At 33.0% G+C, this 16,466-nt stretch overlaps 2 protein-coding genes across 4 annotated transcripts; both read right to left on the bottom strand.

Annotated features, from left to right (window-relative positions):
* Positions 1 to 2,506: 2,506 nt before the first annotated feature.
* LOC123923226 (chloride channel protein CLC-e) lies at positions 2,507 to 8,532 on the bottom strand. Of its 3 annotated transcripts, none has more exons than XM_045975912.1 (6): positions 8,137 to 8,532; positions 7,479 to 8,031; positions 6,859 to 7,325; positions 4,742 to 5,302; positions 3,876 to 4,078; positions 2,507 to 2,707 (listed from the first exon to the last, which is right to left on the bottom strand). In XM_045975912.1, the coding sequence occupies exons 1-6, from the start codon at positions 8,530 to 8,532 to the stop codon at positions 2,677 to 2,679; spliced, it is 2,211 nt and encodes a 736-aa protein (XP_045831868.1). In that variant the 3' UTR covers positions 2,507 to 2,676. The 3 variants fall into 3 exon arrangements, 2 of the variants coding, with proteins under 2 accessions (XP_045831868.1, XP_045831866.1); XM_045975910.1 differs by lacking the exon at positions 2,507 to 2,707 and adding an exon at positions 3,108 to 3,719; XR_006814329.1 differs by lacking the exon at positions 2,507 to 2,707 and having other exon boundaries at positions 4,058 to 4,078; positions 4,742 to 4,839; positions 4,917 to 5,302.
* Positions 8,533 to 10,091: 1,559 nt separating this feature from the next.
* Positions 10,092 to 16,283, bottom strand: LOC123921685 (CMP-sialic acid transporter 2-like). Its single transcript, XM_045974329.1, has 15 exons — positions 16,011 to 16,283; positions 15,857 to 15,917; positions 15,687 to 15,753; positions 15,465 to 15,576; positions 15,301 to 15,380; positions 15,139 to 15,214; positions 14,903 to 15,003; positions 14,471 to 14,542; positions 12,927 to 12,975; positions 12,786 to 12,827; positions 12,331 to 12,452; positions 12,025 to 12,084; positions 11,513 to 11,561; positions 10,654 to 10,748; positions 10,092 to 10,427 (listed from the first exon to the last, which is right to left on the bottom strand). The coding sequence occupies exons 1-15, from the start codon at positions 16,038 to 16,040 to the stop codon at positions 10,376 to 10,378; spliced, it is 1,068 nt and encodes a 355-aa protein (XP_045830285.1). The 5' UTR covers positions 16,041 to 16,283; the 3' UTR covers positions 10,092 to 10,375.
* Positions 16,284 to 16,466: the final 183 nt, after the last annotated feature.

Genomic DNA, 16,466 nt, shown 5'->3' with positions numbered 1-16,466 from the left:
TCTTTGAAAACCGAGCTTACTGTCACCAGTGGCGGAACCAGGAAAAATTTACTGGGCGGGCCGCTAAAAAATTTATGGCTTATAATTTTTAAGTTTGTATTGAAAAAAAAAATTGGTGACACTTTTTCATGAGCTTATAGCTTAGTAGTTTATATATAGTTTACGAACTAATATTTTCACTTGCACTTGAACTAATATGCATATCGAGTGACTTACAATCATCAATAATAAACTCTAAACTAATATTTTCATTAATATTTGTACTAATATATATACATAATAAATTAAAATCATTAATAATATTACACTTAAACTAATACTCTATGCTTATAAAAATATTAATTTTTGGGGGTGGGGTGGGCCGTGGCCCACCTCAGCCACCCCCTAGTTCCGCGGCTGACTGTCACTCATCTTCTTAAGGCTTGAATAATCTTTGAGGTTTGTTCATTCTAAGTTCACAATTTGAAAGACTTAATGCCTTTTAGGTTGTAGTTGCCATGTCTAGTTTCCATGTAATGCCCTCTTCCTTCTTCCTATAATTTTTTATCATTTTGTTTCTTTCTGTCATTTCTCTCATTGGTCCTCCATTTGGTTCAGCTTTGGGTTGATAAAAGCCAGCTCCTGTTGTTTTGGTTGACAATGGTAAGGAGGGTAGGTTTGATGGTCGGTTGTTGGTATATTAAAAGAGAATTAAGGGTGAGAAAATCGGTGGAAATAGTTGGGCAAGTTTGTATATGGAGCCTTTTTAATATTAAAATTTATGTAGATATTCTTTTTTAGTACTGCCATTTGTGCACACATGTATTGAAATATCCTACAAAATTTCAAACCTTTTATATATGAATTATAATTCTTCTAACATAATTTTGAATCTTCTTTCCTTTTAGAAAATTTTGAATCTTTTTTCCTTTTACAAAGTTGATTGAAAGATTATATCAGCGTTGTTAATAGCGGATCGTGGAAAATAACGAATTGCGGTAGCGGGCAAATAGCGGAAGCTGCAAAACGGTTAAAATAAGTAATTATATATAAAATAAAACATAAAGCAAAAAAAAATTGACTATTAATCTGAAAATCTCAAATTCAAACAACTAATAAAGCAAAAAACAGAGATTAAAAACAACTTAAAACTCAAAAGCTAAGTAGTTCAAACTTCAAAACAACTAATAATTGGTAGTTCTAGGTTTAATTAGTGAAGTGGTAAAGGTAAAGATAAAATAATGAAAAATAATACGAATATTTTTTTGGTTTATATATATATATATATATATATATATATATATGTTCAAAAAAAAGAAATGAAAGAAAATAAAATACAAAAGTATGAAGATTTGTAAAAAAAAAAGTATATATGAAGAAAAATGAGAGACCAAGAAAATAATTGAAGGTGATGGCGTTACTTGTCTAAGTTTAAAGTTATAACTGGTGGAATTTATAATTTTTTCAAAAAATAATAAAAAATTCTGTGATTATTTAAAATACATTTATTTTATAAATAAATATAAATGTAACACAGGTTAAAATATATATATATATATATATATATATATATATATATATATATATATATATATATATATATATATATATATATATATATATTCATTGTCACATGACATACATGATTCTAAAATTCATATTTAATACATGAAGAATGAGGGAGAATGAATTCTTTAGAAAAAGATATTGGTAGTATCATGAATGTAACATGTGTTCTTGTTGATGATTGACATGACATGTATGATCCTAATAGTCGTATTTAATACATGAGAAGTAAGGAACGTCAATTATGTATAATTTGTTCACATCTCATGATTATGATGCACCTCCAGCGTTATGGAGGGACAAACTTAATCAACATAGGGCTGGTAAAATCTCAAATTCAAACAACTAACAAACCAAAAAATAGAGAAGTGAAGGTGATGGAGGCGGGGGTTATGAATTTGTTTACCTATAGGTAGTGGGTTCAGGGTAATATAAACCCAATACATGGCGGCTCTACTAAACATTAACCAGTAAAAGCTGAAAACATTAACCAGTTCTGATATCAATACATAGCGACTATACCAGTTTATGATAAAAACGAGCTATTTTGAGCATAGCGAAGTCAAGATGCCATACCGGCTTTCGTATCGGATAGCCAAAATTCCGATACGTAATACCGGTATACCGGCGCTATAGCGGATATTTAACAACACTGGATTATATTAAAATTTACTAATTTATAGACAGCAAACCTACGAAATAATCGAGCACACGAGCTGTATTTTGAACATTTTTGACAGCCACAGAACAAAATGGAATAGTCCCTTAAAGATATTTTTGGTTTCACATTGGTCCCTTAAAGAAAAAAAGGTCCGAATAGGTCTCTTAAAGAAAAAAAAAGTCCGAATAGGTCCCTTAAAGACATCTTCGTTAATCAGTTTGGTCATTTCCGTCCATTTTTTCGAGGACCAAACTGATTAACGGAGATGTTTTTAAGGGACCAAACTGATTAATGAAGATGTCTTTAAGGGACCTATTCGGACCTTTTTTTTCTTTAAGGGACCTATTTGGTCCTTTTTTTCTTTAACGGACCAATGTGAAACTAAAAATATCTTTAAGAGACCATTTTACTAATTAAGCCTAGAAATTTATCATAAGGAAGAATCTTCCTCCTCCTCCTAACATGGAAATTCAGCCGAGGGACTGTATTGTGGCCAAAGCACTGCATTCAACAACAAAAAGTAATTACATAGATGCATACCATACAAAGGGTCTGTTTGGTAAAAATAAGCTATAAGCTAGCTGATAGCTGATAAGCTAGCTGATAGCTGAAAAGCTAGCTTATTGAAATTAAAGTGTTTGGTAAAATTAGCTTTTAAAGTTGTTATTAAATATAAAATTACATAATTGATAGTGGGTAGTTTATTTTTTAGAGTGAGTAGTTATTAAATTAAAGGGTAAAAATGGAATAAAGTGTAAAAAGCTATAAGCTATAAGCTCAAATGCTACTTGAAATAGCATCTGAAAAAAAGCTATAAGCTAGTACAAAAAGCTTGTTACCAAACACCTCTAATTTTTTGAAACAAGCTTATAAGCTCATATAATAAGCTATAAGCTAGCTTATTTGTGTTACGAGCCAAACAAAAAAAAGCATTTAAGTGAAAAAGATAAGACCCTTTATAACAATAAAAAGCTTGAAATTAAGAGTACCCTCCTCTCTTCTCACAACATCCTTTCCCACATAAAGTTGCTTTGAATTTCTTGAATAGCCCTTACAACTATTTCTATTCACCCCATCCTACTCCTTAGAGCTTGTTTACTTTCTGAACCATTTTCAATTTTAGTTTTCTAAAATATTTTTTCATTTTAAATTGCTAATGATGAGATGAAAGACTCGTGTCGTGACCACAATTATGATAGACATAGGATGTAAGGGGAGCTATGAACAATGCATATTTAGAAACACTGAAAACAATGTTTTGCCATTGACAAAATGAAAAAAGCTAGATCTATTTTAAAAATTGAACAAAAAATGGTCAGGAAAATATTGAATCTATATTTATCTTATGTTTATTAGTTGAAGTGAAAATAAAAATATGAAATAATGAAAAAGTAAACGGGGCTAGATTTTCCTTTCAGATCCACCCATTTTAGTAGTATATTTATTTTTTCAGTAGAGCTTGCATCTCTGCAACCCACATCTGAATTCAAGACTCCACATGTTCAGCATTATCCTGTTTTTGTATTCCAACATTTAATATCCTTTCAAAATAAGAAATAAATGCAAACTTAAATAAAGAAAGATAGATTTTCTGGTCTATACTAAATCAATTTTATCAAAAGGTAGCATATATTCCATACAGAAAATAATGGAAAAAATGTAACAAGACCTGTATGTTAGACTGATGCTATCGGTGTCCAGTAGGCCAGCTGGATAAGTTTTTTCATAGATATTCCTCACAACTGGAACTTGACTGACTCCATGTTCCTTCATAATCATTTGAGCATGAGAAAGTTCCATATCAGGAGTAGCTGTACATGATATACTACATATTCCTCCGTTTAAAACGCATAATTCAGAAACTAAAGTCTCCTGTAAGAGGAAGAACCAAATAGTCAGATTTGTAGAGCCACAATAAAGTAGTATTTCAACACTTGTTTTAGCAGTATATATATTGATATAGTAAAAGGCCCCACCAAGCTACACCATGAGCCATTCTGACTCATTTTAGCTGAATCGAGCAATCACAGTGGCCAAATTCTCATTTCATATGGAGACCAGATATGTAGCCATTTTTACCCTTGAAATTTACATTTACTTGTACATTGTGTTGCCTAATACCTATGCATGAAATCCATCAAATATAATACAAAAAGCATATATTATATTCAATAAATAAATCCACAAGGCCCTTTGAAGTGTGTACTTATGCTTTCCGGTTTCCAGGTTACATTACATGTATAGATAATTTTTTTTTTTTTTTTTGAATGGCATGTATAGATAATTCATGTTTGTTATACCTATACATTTGGGTTAAATGTAATGAATGCTGGTTTCCAATCAATGTTAGGTTAAATGTGCAGTATCATCATCACCAGAACTTAGTTCCCCTATTATCTTTTGTATCATCAAAAGTGTCAATAAACCGTAATTGATGGTATAAATTTAGCTTACAGTTGTAAATATTCTAGGTTGCCACAAAGGTTGCAAAACTAAAACAATTTCACATCAAATTGAGATTAAACTTTCTTGTACCTTTGGTTTTGTGCTTCCAGATTTTGCAGATTTTCCAAACTCTTGAATGTCTCCCAGTGTCAATAAACCAATCAAAGTATCATCAGTATCAACAATTACTGCACAAGACTGTTTCTCAGCAAGCATGAGATCTATTACTTTAGTAAGCGGTGTGCACATTGAAACTGTCACGTACCTTGTTTTCATGGCTTCCGAAACTAATGTTCTCCTTACATAATTCGTTGTTTCATCATTATTATCCCCTACACTACTTGAACTATCCACTTGACACAAATTACTCAAATATGTCACACCTTCAGCAACGGTATTACCAGTAGATGACTCAATTGAACTACAAGAAGATATTTCTGGAAGTGAAGAAGAATTTGAGTTTTGTATCTTCAGCTTTTCTCTATCCCTTTCATCACCTCTCTTTGTCTGTGCAGATGAAATCCATGAAGACAAGCCTACTGCTCCAAGTAGTGGTAGAACAATGCGATAGTCCTGTGTCAATTCAAACAGTAGAAGAACTGCAGTAAGTGGTACTTGGCAAACTCCTGCAAGAGTCGCAGCCATTCCGACCTGCAAAAGGAACTTCAATATGATTATCCATGCCACAACAGCTTCTTTTCTTGAACATTTGCAAAAGACAGATGAAATATTATACTAGAGCCTTTGGTCTCTAACCCTTTCTACGCCTTCTTTCAAGCTAAAATATATTCTTAGAAAACATATTCCAAGCCAACAAATCAATTTTGTAGCAGCAATACAGTGTAGACAGCCATGCACTGCAACATTAAAGATCAAAAGAATTTCCAAAATTTGTTTTGAACTCTAAATTGGATAGGGGAACTGCTTGGACCATACAAAATCTAGTCCCACATGATATGAGACAATTCTCTTCCTTGTTGCAACTACATATTACAGACATGTTATGTTAGTCTAGGTTAATGCTTGAATATATAAAATTTCCTAAATTATATTGATATTATTTTATATTATTTGGGCGGCGATATTATTTTATATTATCTTGGATTATTTCTAGGTTTCATTTCCTATGTTTGGTTATTTTATAGGATTAGCTTCCCATCATAGAATATCTTAGATTAATTTCTATATCTTAGTTACATTTATGGTCTGTTTCCCTATTTAATCACGATTAGAAGTCTCGTGTTGTTATAAAATGTGTTACTGCTTAATCTTTTGTATCATCAAACCATCTATCAAATTATACCATATCTAAAACCCAATGATTTGAACATGGTATTAGAGTAGTATTATCCACTGTCATTTGTCCTACACTATTATGTTGCCAAGTTTCGGAAAGTTTGGGACTGCTAAAATAATTGTATTTAGTATCCTTTTGCTGCCACTACTATTTTCGTGTTTTTGGTTTTTCTTCATCATGGAAGAACTCTCAAGGTTTAACGCTCCTTTTTCTTCTGTATCGACAGTTTTCTTGTTTTAGTGCTTTAAATGCTATTTTGTCCTCTTGGTTTCAAGCTTTATCTTGAGCGGAGTGTTAGAATATATGAAATATATTGATATTAATATTATTTTATAGTATCTTGGAATATCTCATTAGATTAATTTCTTATCTTATATGTTATCTTATAGGATTAGTTTCCCATCTCACAATATCGTAGATTAACTGTATATTTCTTAGTTATTATTAGGATACGTTCCCCCATGTAATTAGGATTTGAAGTCTTGTATATGTATTTATGCTTAGTCTTTTGGTATCATAAAAAATCAATCATATCATTTATTGAAAAAAATCTCAAGCAAGAGAGTGAGTAAACTTTCATTTCCCTTCCTTTTCTCTGGTTTTCCTCAAATACAAATATAGCCTAAATGCCAAGTTATATGCATGAGAAGTTTATTTCTCTTTCTTAAACGTCAAATTAGTAAACCTTATGGTTATTGTCTAAATTTAAGAATTCTAAAATACTCCTATTCAAGAATCGTGAACACATGGAAAAGATATGATTCTACTAGGAAAAGGCTCATTTGTACATCCACGGAAGTCATCTTGGAAAGATCAAATTGATCCTCCATCCGAAAGAGAAGAAATAATGATTGTACCAAACATTAAATACCTAAAAATTATATAGCCAAATAGGAAAGAATATTATTACCAGGCCATAAGCTTGTGGTGATGCCACTTCCAACACAGAGAGGTTAATCACAGGATTAGACTGAGCAACAGTCAAAGCAATTAATTTTCCATAAGCCATCCCAGTTGCACCACCAATAAAGAGAGATGGAGCATAATAGCCTCCCACCAATCCAGAAGCACGGCATAGAGAAGTTGCAACTATCTTGACAGCTATTAGCTGAAGCAATAGGTCAGTGGAGAGGCCTTTAACAAATGGCCGAGATTCTAACAAAATGTCAACATTCTCAAAACCCCAGTAGAGGATTTCAGGATATAGCAATGCTATCAAGCCGACAGATAAGCCTCCCAATATAGGGAATGAAGCTTTTGGCATGCCAGTGGCCTTGTGAAAATTGTCAAATACAGTGAACATATATGATGTCGACCAAGATAGGGTCAACGAGACTAGGCCACATAAAATACCCAGCAATAAATACAGCGGGAGCTCTGAAATCAAGTAGAATAATCATATGAGCTTTTGTTTGCTTGGAATTGAAAATCAATGATATCAACTAGTGTCAGATCCTAGTATAAATGGCAGAGCTAAATTAGTAGTATGAGAAATGAATTAACCAATAGGATGTAAAAGAAAAAAGTTACCAGCAGGGGAACGAAAGTCATAGTCTGGAACTTGAAAGGCTGGTTCAGAGCCAAGGCCAATCTCAGAAATTACAGAAGCTATGACAGCACTGAGAATGACAGTGGAAGTTGTGTTGGTAAGTGATAAAGATGAATTTGAATCAGAGGGCCACAAAACAGACTCTACAGCGAAAAAACAACCAGCAACGGCAGCATTGAAACCGGCAGAGAGGCCGGCAGCAGATCCAGCGGCGAGAAGGGGAAGCAATCTGGCAGTAGTGAAGAGAGGAGTTGAAGCAATCCATTTGGCAATGGAGTTGCCAATATCAACGCTGGGACCCTCGGGACCGAGGGAATTACCGGTGCCTAAAGTAACTGAAGCTGCAATAGCCTTTAAGAAAGGGCGGGAATTTAAATTGGAATTGGAAAGAAGGTTGAGGAGAGAGACAACAAGACCTCCAAAAGCCGGAACGAGTATTACTCTTTTCCATGTTTCCTCAATAGGCGCTTCTCTCAACCATGAGGCCCCTCGATCCGGGATCCCATCCCAAAACAAATCACGAATTTCATGCACCTGAAATCATAATCATCATCATCAGAATATTCAATCATTCATAAGATCCAATCAATCAATCAATCAAGCAATAGATAATAGGAATGAATGAATGAATGAACTTACAACATTGTTGAACACAACGACTGCGACGCCTGTTAGAAGACCAACCAAGCATGAAGATATTATTCCTGAATTTCGAACCCATTCAACTTGTTCTGAAGACGAAGAAGAAGAAGAAGAAGGTTCTTCATCCTGTTCATCGATGTCTCTATTTTGGCTGTTGTCAGGAGGCAGAGAAAACCTACGCCTTGATCGGCGGCGGCCATTTGTAATAGTGAAGTTGGTGGCGTAATTCTTGTTTGAGCAAGGACAAGAAGAAGAAGAAGAAGAAGAAGAAGAAGAAGAAGAAGAAGAAGAGGAGGAGGAGGCAGCAGCAGCGAAAAGGAGAAACCGATGATGATGATGATGATGCCAGCTGGCCGTTTGAAGTCCAACCGCATTATATCCTAAACTAACCATTTCTCACCATATTCCATCTTCTTTCCCCGCCATTTCACTATAACAAACACATTAAATTCTCATTCTCAATAAACAAAACAAACAATTGCTTACCAAGTATTATAATTAAAAAAAGTTAGCCACTTTTTTTTATTTATTATTTAATAATAATATAGTACCTCACTAATACTATATAGTTTTTTATTTAATTCAAAACTATTTAGTATTGATTGCAATGCATTCTTTTTTCTTTTTTGGTATACACACAAAATGATAAGTCATTGAAAAGTCACACATATAAAGTGGAGGGACCGATATTCGAATCCCGATCATTGCGTCCGACATTATCAATTTCAACATTTCTATTAGTTGAGCTAGATATTCTTTTATTAAATATAAAAAATGATAATTTAGTAAAGTTGACTTATATTCTTTTTTTTTTCGAGTTAAAGTTGACTTATATTTTAGAAACAATATTCAATAAAACTAAAATTTGAATTTAATTGAAATAGTGTTTTTTCCGCAAAACTCAAATTTTAATTTATTGGAATTTTTTTTATCGAAAATTCAAATGTGAGTTTTACAACAAAAAAAATGTTACGCATTTCAAATGCTCTTTTCAATTTGTCATATTGACAAATATACTTAAATGCTATTACTTCATTTGTCCTAAATTTTTTTTTTGACACAATCATTTGTCCTAAATTTGTTTTTTAAAAAGTAATTAATTTCGTACGGATACAAAATTATGGGATTCAGACATAGGATTATATTTATTTGTATGTCTCTCTTAAGGTATTAGGTATACCATGATCATCTCTAATATGATATAGTTAACTTAAGTCAGTTAAGTGGATTTAAATAACTACCCATCACGCTTCATATAGAAATAATATCACTGTGTAAGGATAAGTTGTTACCCATAAAGGATCATGCAAGCAAGTAAGCGCTATTGTCATTGAACATGTCATTCATGTTTAGAATTGGATAAATAATTTGATTGCTTTTGGAACATGTTTGAAAATCATATCATGTCGGTACTAAGTAGCATTTTGGTGGGTTGGCACCAAAAGTCACTTTGAACCCTTGTCTTTTTATCTTGACTCTTGACATGTTTATTGAATGCATAGAAGGGGAAGAAATATATTAAAGGTCATCTGATAAATACACTAACCCCGTTTAAGGCTCCATTTGGAAGTTTGAAAGGGAAGGGAGGAGATAAGAGATAAATTTCTCACCCTGTATGAGTTTTTTTTAGAGAATGAAAGGGAATGTTTATGATTGATACATTTTTAATGTTGATAGTATAATAAAAATATGAAAAAGATTTCAAGAATTTTTCTAAATCCTCCATACTAGAAAGGTTTTGTATTATGGAAATTAAAACAAAACACCCATTAAAGTTGGGAGACTACTATTCCTTTCTTTCACATTCCTCCTTCCTTTTGTCCAAAAACCTCCCCTCCCCTCTAATGCCAAATAGATTCTAATGGAAAGAGACTAATTATTGTTGCGATAATCACAATGAATGAGTTAGATACAAAAATTGAAAGGTGAAAATGTAATACACACAGTCACAGTCACACAATCATATTGCTTAACTATATCATTGTTTAAACCTTTTTAACCAAAATAAATAGGATGGGGGGAGGAGGCTCTGATAAGAACTTCTATTGGAACTTACATATCTATCACCTTTCAGGAAGCTGATTTCGTATTTGTTGAGATACATGGAAGATGGATTTCAAAGTATACGCTGACACTGAACTAATAGTTTCAAAATAACATTTGAAATTAGGCTAATCAACAATGGATAAAAAATAAAAATATCCAGTGTCGGAAAAATAGAGGGCAGAAGTCATAGTTATCTTTGCATCTTCCCAGCAGAGTGCAGATAAATTGAGACAGAGACAACACTGCGAACATATTTAACAAATTTTTATTCATGGGAAAAATATAGAGCAAATGATTATATTATTTCATGCAAGATTAGAAAATAGCTTCGAGAGCTATTACCCCACCATGGCAATGCACGTGAAAATGAAGTGTTTCAAAATCTAATGCAAGTTAGGATTAAGAGCCAACAAAACCCATAGGACATGACATGCAAGCCTATTCAGGATATAATTAACAACAACTTACATTGTTCCAAGGAAGAAGGCTAGGGAGAGATGGAAGCCAAAAAGAAATACAGAAACAATTGCTGTAAGAAGCATTGCCACTGAAGTAGAATACACCTGCGTAAATTGGAACAGTTTGGAAGTTAATAAAAAATTTGAATTCCATTTCAGAGGTTTTTTCTTGTGCTAATAAAAGTGATGTGCTGTTCAAATAAACTATGAAAAACAATTATAAGCACACTTATAGAGTGCATTTGATGCTAAACGTTCATCATCGTGGAGCTCCATACAATTTAATAGAGGGATAAAAAATAGCAAATGGGTTAATATGTTGTTACAAACATGTTCAGATTTGCGATTCTTCTAATCTCTGATTGTATCATATTAATATTAATATGCTGTTACGAAAGCAAATACTACAAAGATAGATACGGAGAGAGGAAGCTTAAAACTTCAATTGCAGTGATTTTCATATAAGCAAGTGTCAAATGAGAGAAAAACAAGGTGTCACTGCAAGAGTATATAACTCTATCTATTCCAACAATATCTTTACGCCTTTATAGTCATTTGACTGTTTCTAAGATGAGCAAGCATGGCCTTAAAATCTAGAGACAACCTGTTGGGAGTGCTCAATATGGTACTTAAGCCACGAGGCTCTCCCACCTATTGGGCTAGTCTTTTGGGTTGGGCTCTCCTCATGTGCTTAAGTCCTAACACAACCAATAAAAAGTTTATTCTAGATCTAGCATGTATGATCTATTCCAATTATAAGAAATGCCATAATCTTAATTAAACTATTAGATGTTTCTAATTCCACAGACGCATGTAAGTATTCAGTTGTAGAAATATCAATTATAGGACGGTCATAATCTCAGTCTTACCTTCACAATGTTGTCAGCATATTTCATCACCATTGATACAGCAATTCCACTGTCAAAAATAATAACAGATCAGACAATTCATAAAATAATTATTTATTTTCTATACAGTGGATAAGCACAGACAAGAGAGAGATAGAGCATTTGAAAATTGAAATAACTGACGATAAAATTGAAAAAAGGACTATGCCATACACTTGGCCCTTCTGAGATTTGCATATTCGCAGTTTCATCAATAATTGTCAAAACTCAATGTTGTTTCATTTCTTTTGCTTCCCATATTTTACGTCACAAGTAACCATCATTTCAGGAAGAAACAGAAGAAGCCAAAAAAGGGAAGAAATAAATGACTAAATCACATTACAACCTCTCCATCACATGTCAAACTTCCCTGCCTCATTATACCATGCCAGAGGACTGGATCTCAATACAACAGCTAGATAGACAATTATGAATAGTAATTAAGGAAAATCACCTAGCATTAGAGAAATTTTATAAAGCTCGTCAGTTTTTACCTGAGTGCGTGGTTCAAAATCATGAGAAAGGTAATGAATGAATATCCATGAAAGAATCCCCTGCATATACATCATAATATCGGAAATAAGGCGCACATTTTTGGCAGGACAATTTAGGCCTTATAATTACAATGGCAAGAAGTTTTTTCCCATGGACAATACTTGGCCCTTGACTCTGTGTTATCCCAGTTTAATGACAAGGAATAAAATTGATACAAAAAAATACGTGACAAAATAGGAACTGGAGAGTTGGAAGAGACCGAAATAAACTGCTAAAGTAAAATCTGAAAGAAGGGGTTGAATTACTTGTTCACGACTGCATCAAAATCTTGAACCAATATTGCCACAACATTGAAGCCCATGCCAAAGATATACAACCAGAAGTTTTGAACATTTATGTTCCGTGCAGGACGCTTTTTGATAATAGCCTGCCAATAATATTTTTTAAAAAAAACACTAAGTCAGGATTGTTCGCTACTAAGAGAGCTCAAAAATGTTATTCTAAGCAGAATAGTATGGCATTGACCAATCAAGTTTAACTCGAGCATTAATAAATTCAGGTAAACAAATTAAATATTTTGAACTTGATACAAAAAGGGTTCGAACTTTAAGCAAATTTTAAGCAGAATATTCCACCCAGTTTTAATATTCAATGAGTTAAAAGAAGTCAACAGTACACGGTAAAAATTTGGCAGTGGATTGAAGCAGGCAGCCATTAAAGAAACCTAAAGGGATTAATGTAAGCTCTTAATTAAAATCACCTCAGTATATACTCCTGCAAAACCACTCAAGAGAGCCATGACCTGAAAAGGAAAAGCTCATCATGATCATTTCAACCATAAATTTATTCTTCACTACTTTATATTTCTAATGTGAGAGTACCACAAATGTAAGCAACTCACGATTGCCATCACCCAACCTTGAACGGGAGTTTGAAGAACATGATCGGAACTGAAAAACAGAGTCAGACAAATTTTAAAAATACGTATCAATAAAACATCAAACTTCTACCATATATTCAATTTTGTTAAAAGAAGTGCTTGAACATGAAAGAAAAACGATAGAGGAAAGAATAGACATTTAGACTAATAGGAGACGGATTTTTATTTTATTTTTAAGAAAATAGGAGATCAATTGATATGGTGTATCATGATGTGATACGAGGATAACTATTAATCTCTTATTTTGACAGTGTATAATATTCAAGGATAGAATCTCTTCGGTACAAAAACACATTATATATAGTGTTGGAAATTTCGCCTTCAATGTGGTCCACCCCTAGCCGCGCCTAATTGCGGCATTTGGGTTGCCTTCATTGCAGCCTCCAACACCTACATTGTGTTGGGTGTGAAGCGGTGGATTTAGTCCCACATTGCCTAGAGATATGGTCTATGTAGTGTTTATAAAGTTTGGGCAACCATCACCTTACATGCCAGTTTTGTAAGGTTGAGTTAGGCCCAACCAAAATTCTAAGAAATAGAAAGTCTTCTGAAGCCAAAGAGCTACAACCTAAAGGTGCATAAACAGATTGCTTATATAAATTTTATCTAGTACCATAGTAGTCCACAAACAAGCTTTCACATTTCTGGGAACTGTAATGGTTAGAATATTAGGATTCTTAATTCTTTTGAAGCCTTATGCTTAGCACTCTTAAATAAATGTGTTAGGGTTAACCTAGTTGTAGTACATAGAATATTAGCAGAAACAAGAATTCGATTAGCAGTTTGCACACATCAAACAATCAGAGGCGTGATATCCTTCAGAATTATTTTTCCACGTTTTGCTCATTTTCCAACTTTCCCATATAGTTTCACAAGTAATCTTCAGTGTGTTTATGCTTAACACACTGAAGTTAATGAAGGCTGGACAGTAGGATTCATTCAGTGTGTTTTTGCAAGCATAAACATTGTACCCTTCTCTCTGGCAAAGTAAAATGCGAATTATTTTTACAAATTCCATAGGTCAAAAAGTGTTAACACCCTCTGGATCATTCAGATTTCTGCCGAAGTAAAAGTTCGTAAACAAGTTGGAATCATTAGGATTGTAAAATTAAATACAGGAGCCCAAGTGATAAGATGATAGAAACAAGGGGGAAATATCGGAGAGAGATATGCAACGTTCTTCCCAAAACCAAATACAAGAGCCAAAAAACTCAGATAAATTATATAAACTTAAAGGCTAGGAGAATGCTTTGATCCCAATATTATGTATGGTACATTCAAGGATCGGTTAATTGAATATAACATATTTTCTAGTAGTGATCGTGCTTATTCCATTACAAACTTATTACTTACGATTCATTTGTTTGTCATGTCAATGCTTGGGCAGAAACATATTATTGACATGTATATTGACAATAACATCTATAGAACATTATCATTAACCTAGAAAGATAAACATACTAATATAAGTGATGGCCACATGGCATGCTTTGGATTAGTCTTACTTTGAATTCAACTGAGCTGTAGTGCACCCGGCAGTTAGTAGAACAAAAGCAGCCCACTGAATCTCACTCAACCTGAAATGTAATAAGAAAACAATGCTAAACAGCCTCCCAAACCATGAATTTTGATGATGTAGTCAACAATATCAATAATTCCTTAAGTCTTTAGGATTACAATAATTTCCGCAGAATAATAAAGAATATTGGCATTATTTAATGTTCAAAGAATATTCCATAACACAATGAGCAGAAAATTGAAAGACAGCACGAAGGATGGAGAGGGCATTCATGCTCATCTACAGTCCACAAAAACTAGTATATAGAGGATACGTCATTTCCTTGGTCCATCACCAGCGGTTAATATGATGAAAGGTGAAGTGAAAACAACTTTTTTATTATTTTAAGAAACAAGAAGAAAAAAAATAAGAGCCTTACTTTTTCTTAAGTATAATTCTGTATAGGACACCTGTACTGATAATATTGAAGTTCTTTAATATCTGATAGCCAGGAGCATCTACATATGCAAAGATGTAATACTGCGATAAAATAGAAAAATAATTACAATCATCGTATATCAGAAAGCATTAAAACATCTGTTGCGAAAAAGAAAGAAAAAAAGCTGTAGAATAATCCCATTGTCAACATAATAAACACAAGCATTCATGACGAACCTGAAGCAAATTTTTAACAAGGTAAAGTGCTGCTGGGATAGGATACACTATAACTTCGTCTAATGTTGTAGTCAACCTAGGTTAAAGGCATAATCAACATCAAGTTACTTAAACTCATTTTCAATACACAAGCAACAAGGAAAAAGATAAAAATTGAATAACCTGTTGTTCTCGGTGACACCTTCTGTCATCCATGCTCTTGCCAAGGCCACTAGGGATATAGCACATTTTAAAGTCTCGACCTATGATAATAATAATAATAATAATAAGCATAAGAGAAGAAAATAAAAAAGAAAAAAGCAAAGCAAAGTAGAAGAGTGACATACCAAAAAGTTAGCAGTAGTAACACTATACTCATACTTGCCAGCTCTCTTGGACCAAACAATTAGAATGGCTTGTGAACTAGTAAGAACGGTCAATGCAAATGTGACCACTGACCTATAATAATAATAATAATAGCAGGGAAAATAATTAACAAAAAATTGACCTACTAATAGATAGATAGATAGATATGGCAAATTAAATAATGGTGATTGATTGATTCATACTTGCGCTTCCACTGTACTTTGGTCCTGTGAGTGTCAATTTTGGTTTCTCCATCGGATGATGAAGAGACTGCAAGTAAGAGAAGAACATGAAAATGGAACTAACCAACTAACTAACTAACTAACTAACTATGAGAGAAGAGAATAAAAAAAAAAAAGAAGAAGAAGCATACCTGGAATAAAAAAAGATTTATCACCGTCTGCAACCTCCACATCCCTATCTATAATAATATCCTAAACAACAACAAGAATGCAAAAATTGATTTAGTTAATAATAATATGAATTGTTGATTGAAGAAGAAAACAATCAAAATAATACATACACACCTCATCGTCTTTGATTTTCCTGTACTCCATCGTATTATCAATCACAGGAGAAGAGAAGAGAAGAGAAGAGATCTACAAACTCACATTCACTACTTCGTTCAAACTCACACTTGTTTTCCTTTCTTCAATTTCAATTCAATTGTAACTGTAACAGATCTTATACTCACTCACTCTCATCAATCAACTATTCCCTTTCTTTCTTTTTCGCGTTAATTAATTAACTCTGTCTCTCACCTTTTTTTTCATTATACAATAAATAAATAAATAAATAAATACAAAATTTAAATTATTATAAATGAGATTATATTTCTCGACACGTTTGGGCCTGGATCAACATTTCTGGACACTTTTTAAGGAATTACTTTTCGCCTAGTTTTACTCTTTGCACACCCATACTCTTACTCCCACTTCAAAAATTATTTGTTAATTATTTTTTTTATTTTTTGAATGGAAAAT

Source organism: Trifolium pratense, linkage group LG4 (genome assembly GCF_020283565.1).
Source record: "Trifolium pratense cultivar HEN17-A07 linkage group LG4, ARS_RC_1.1, whole genome shotgun sequence".
NCBI classification, from domain to species: domain Eukaryota; kingdom Viridiplantae; phylum Streptophyta; class Magnoliopsida; order Fabales; family Fabaceae; genus Trifolium; species Trifolium pratense.
The sequence above is the reverse complement of the archived record's forward strand: the minus strand, read 5'-3'. Positions and strand labels throughout refer to the sequence as shown.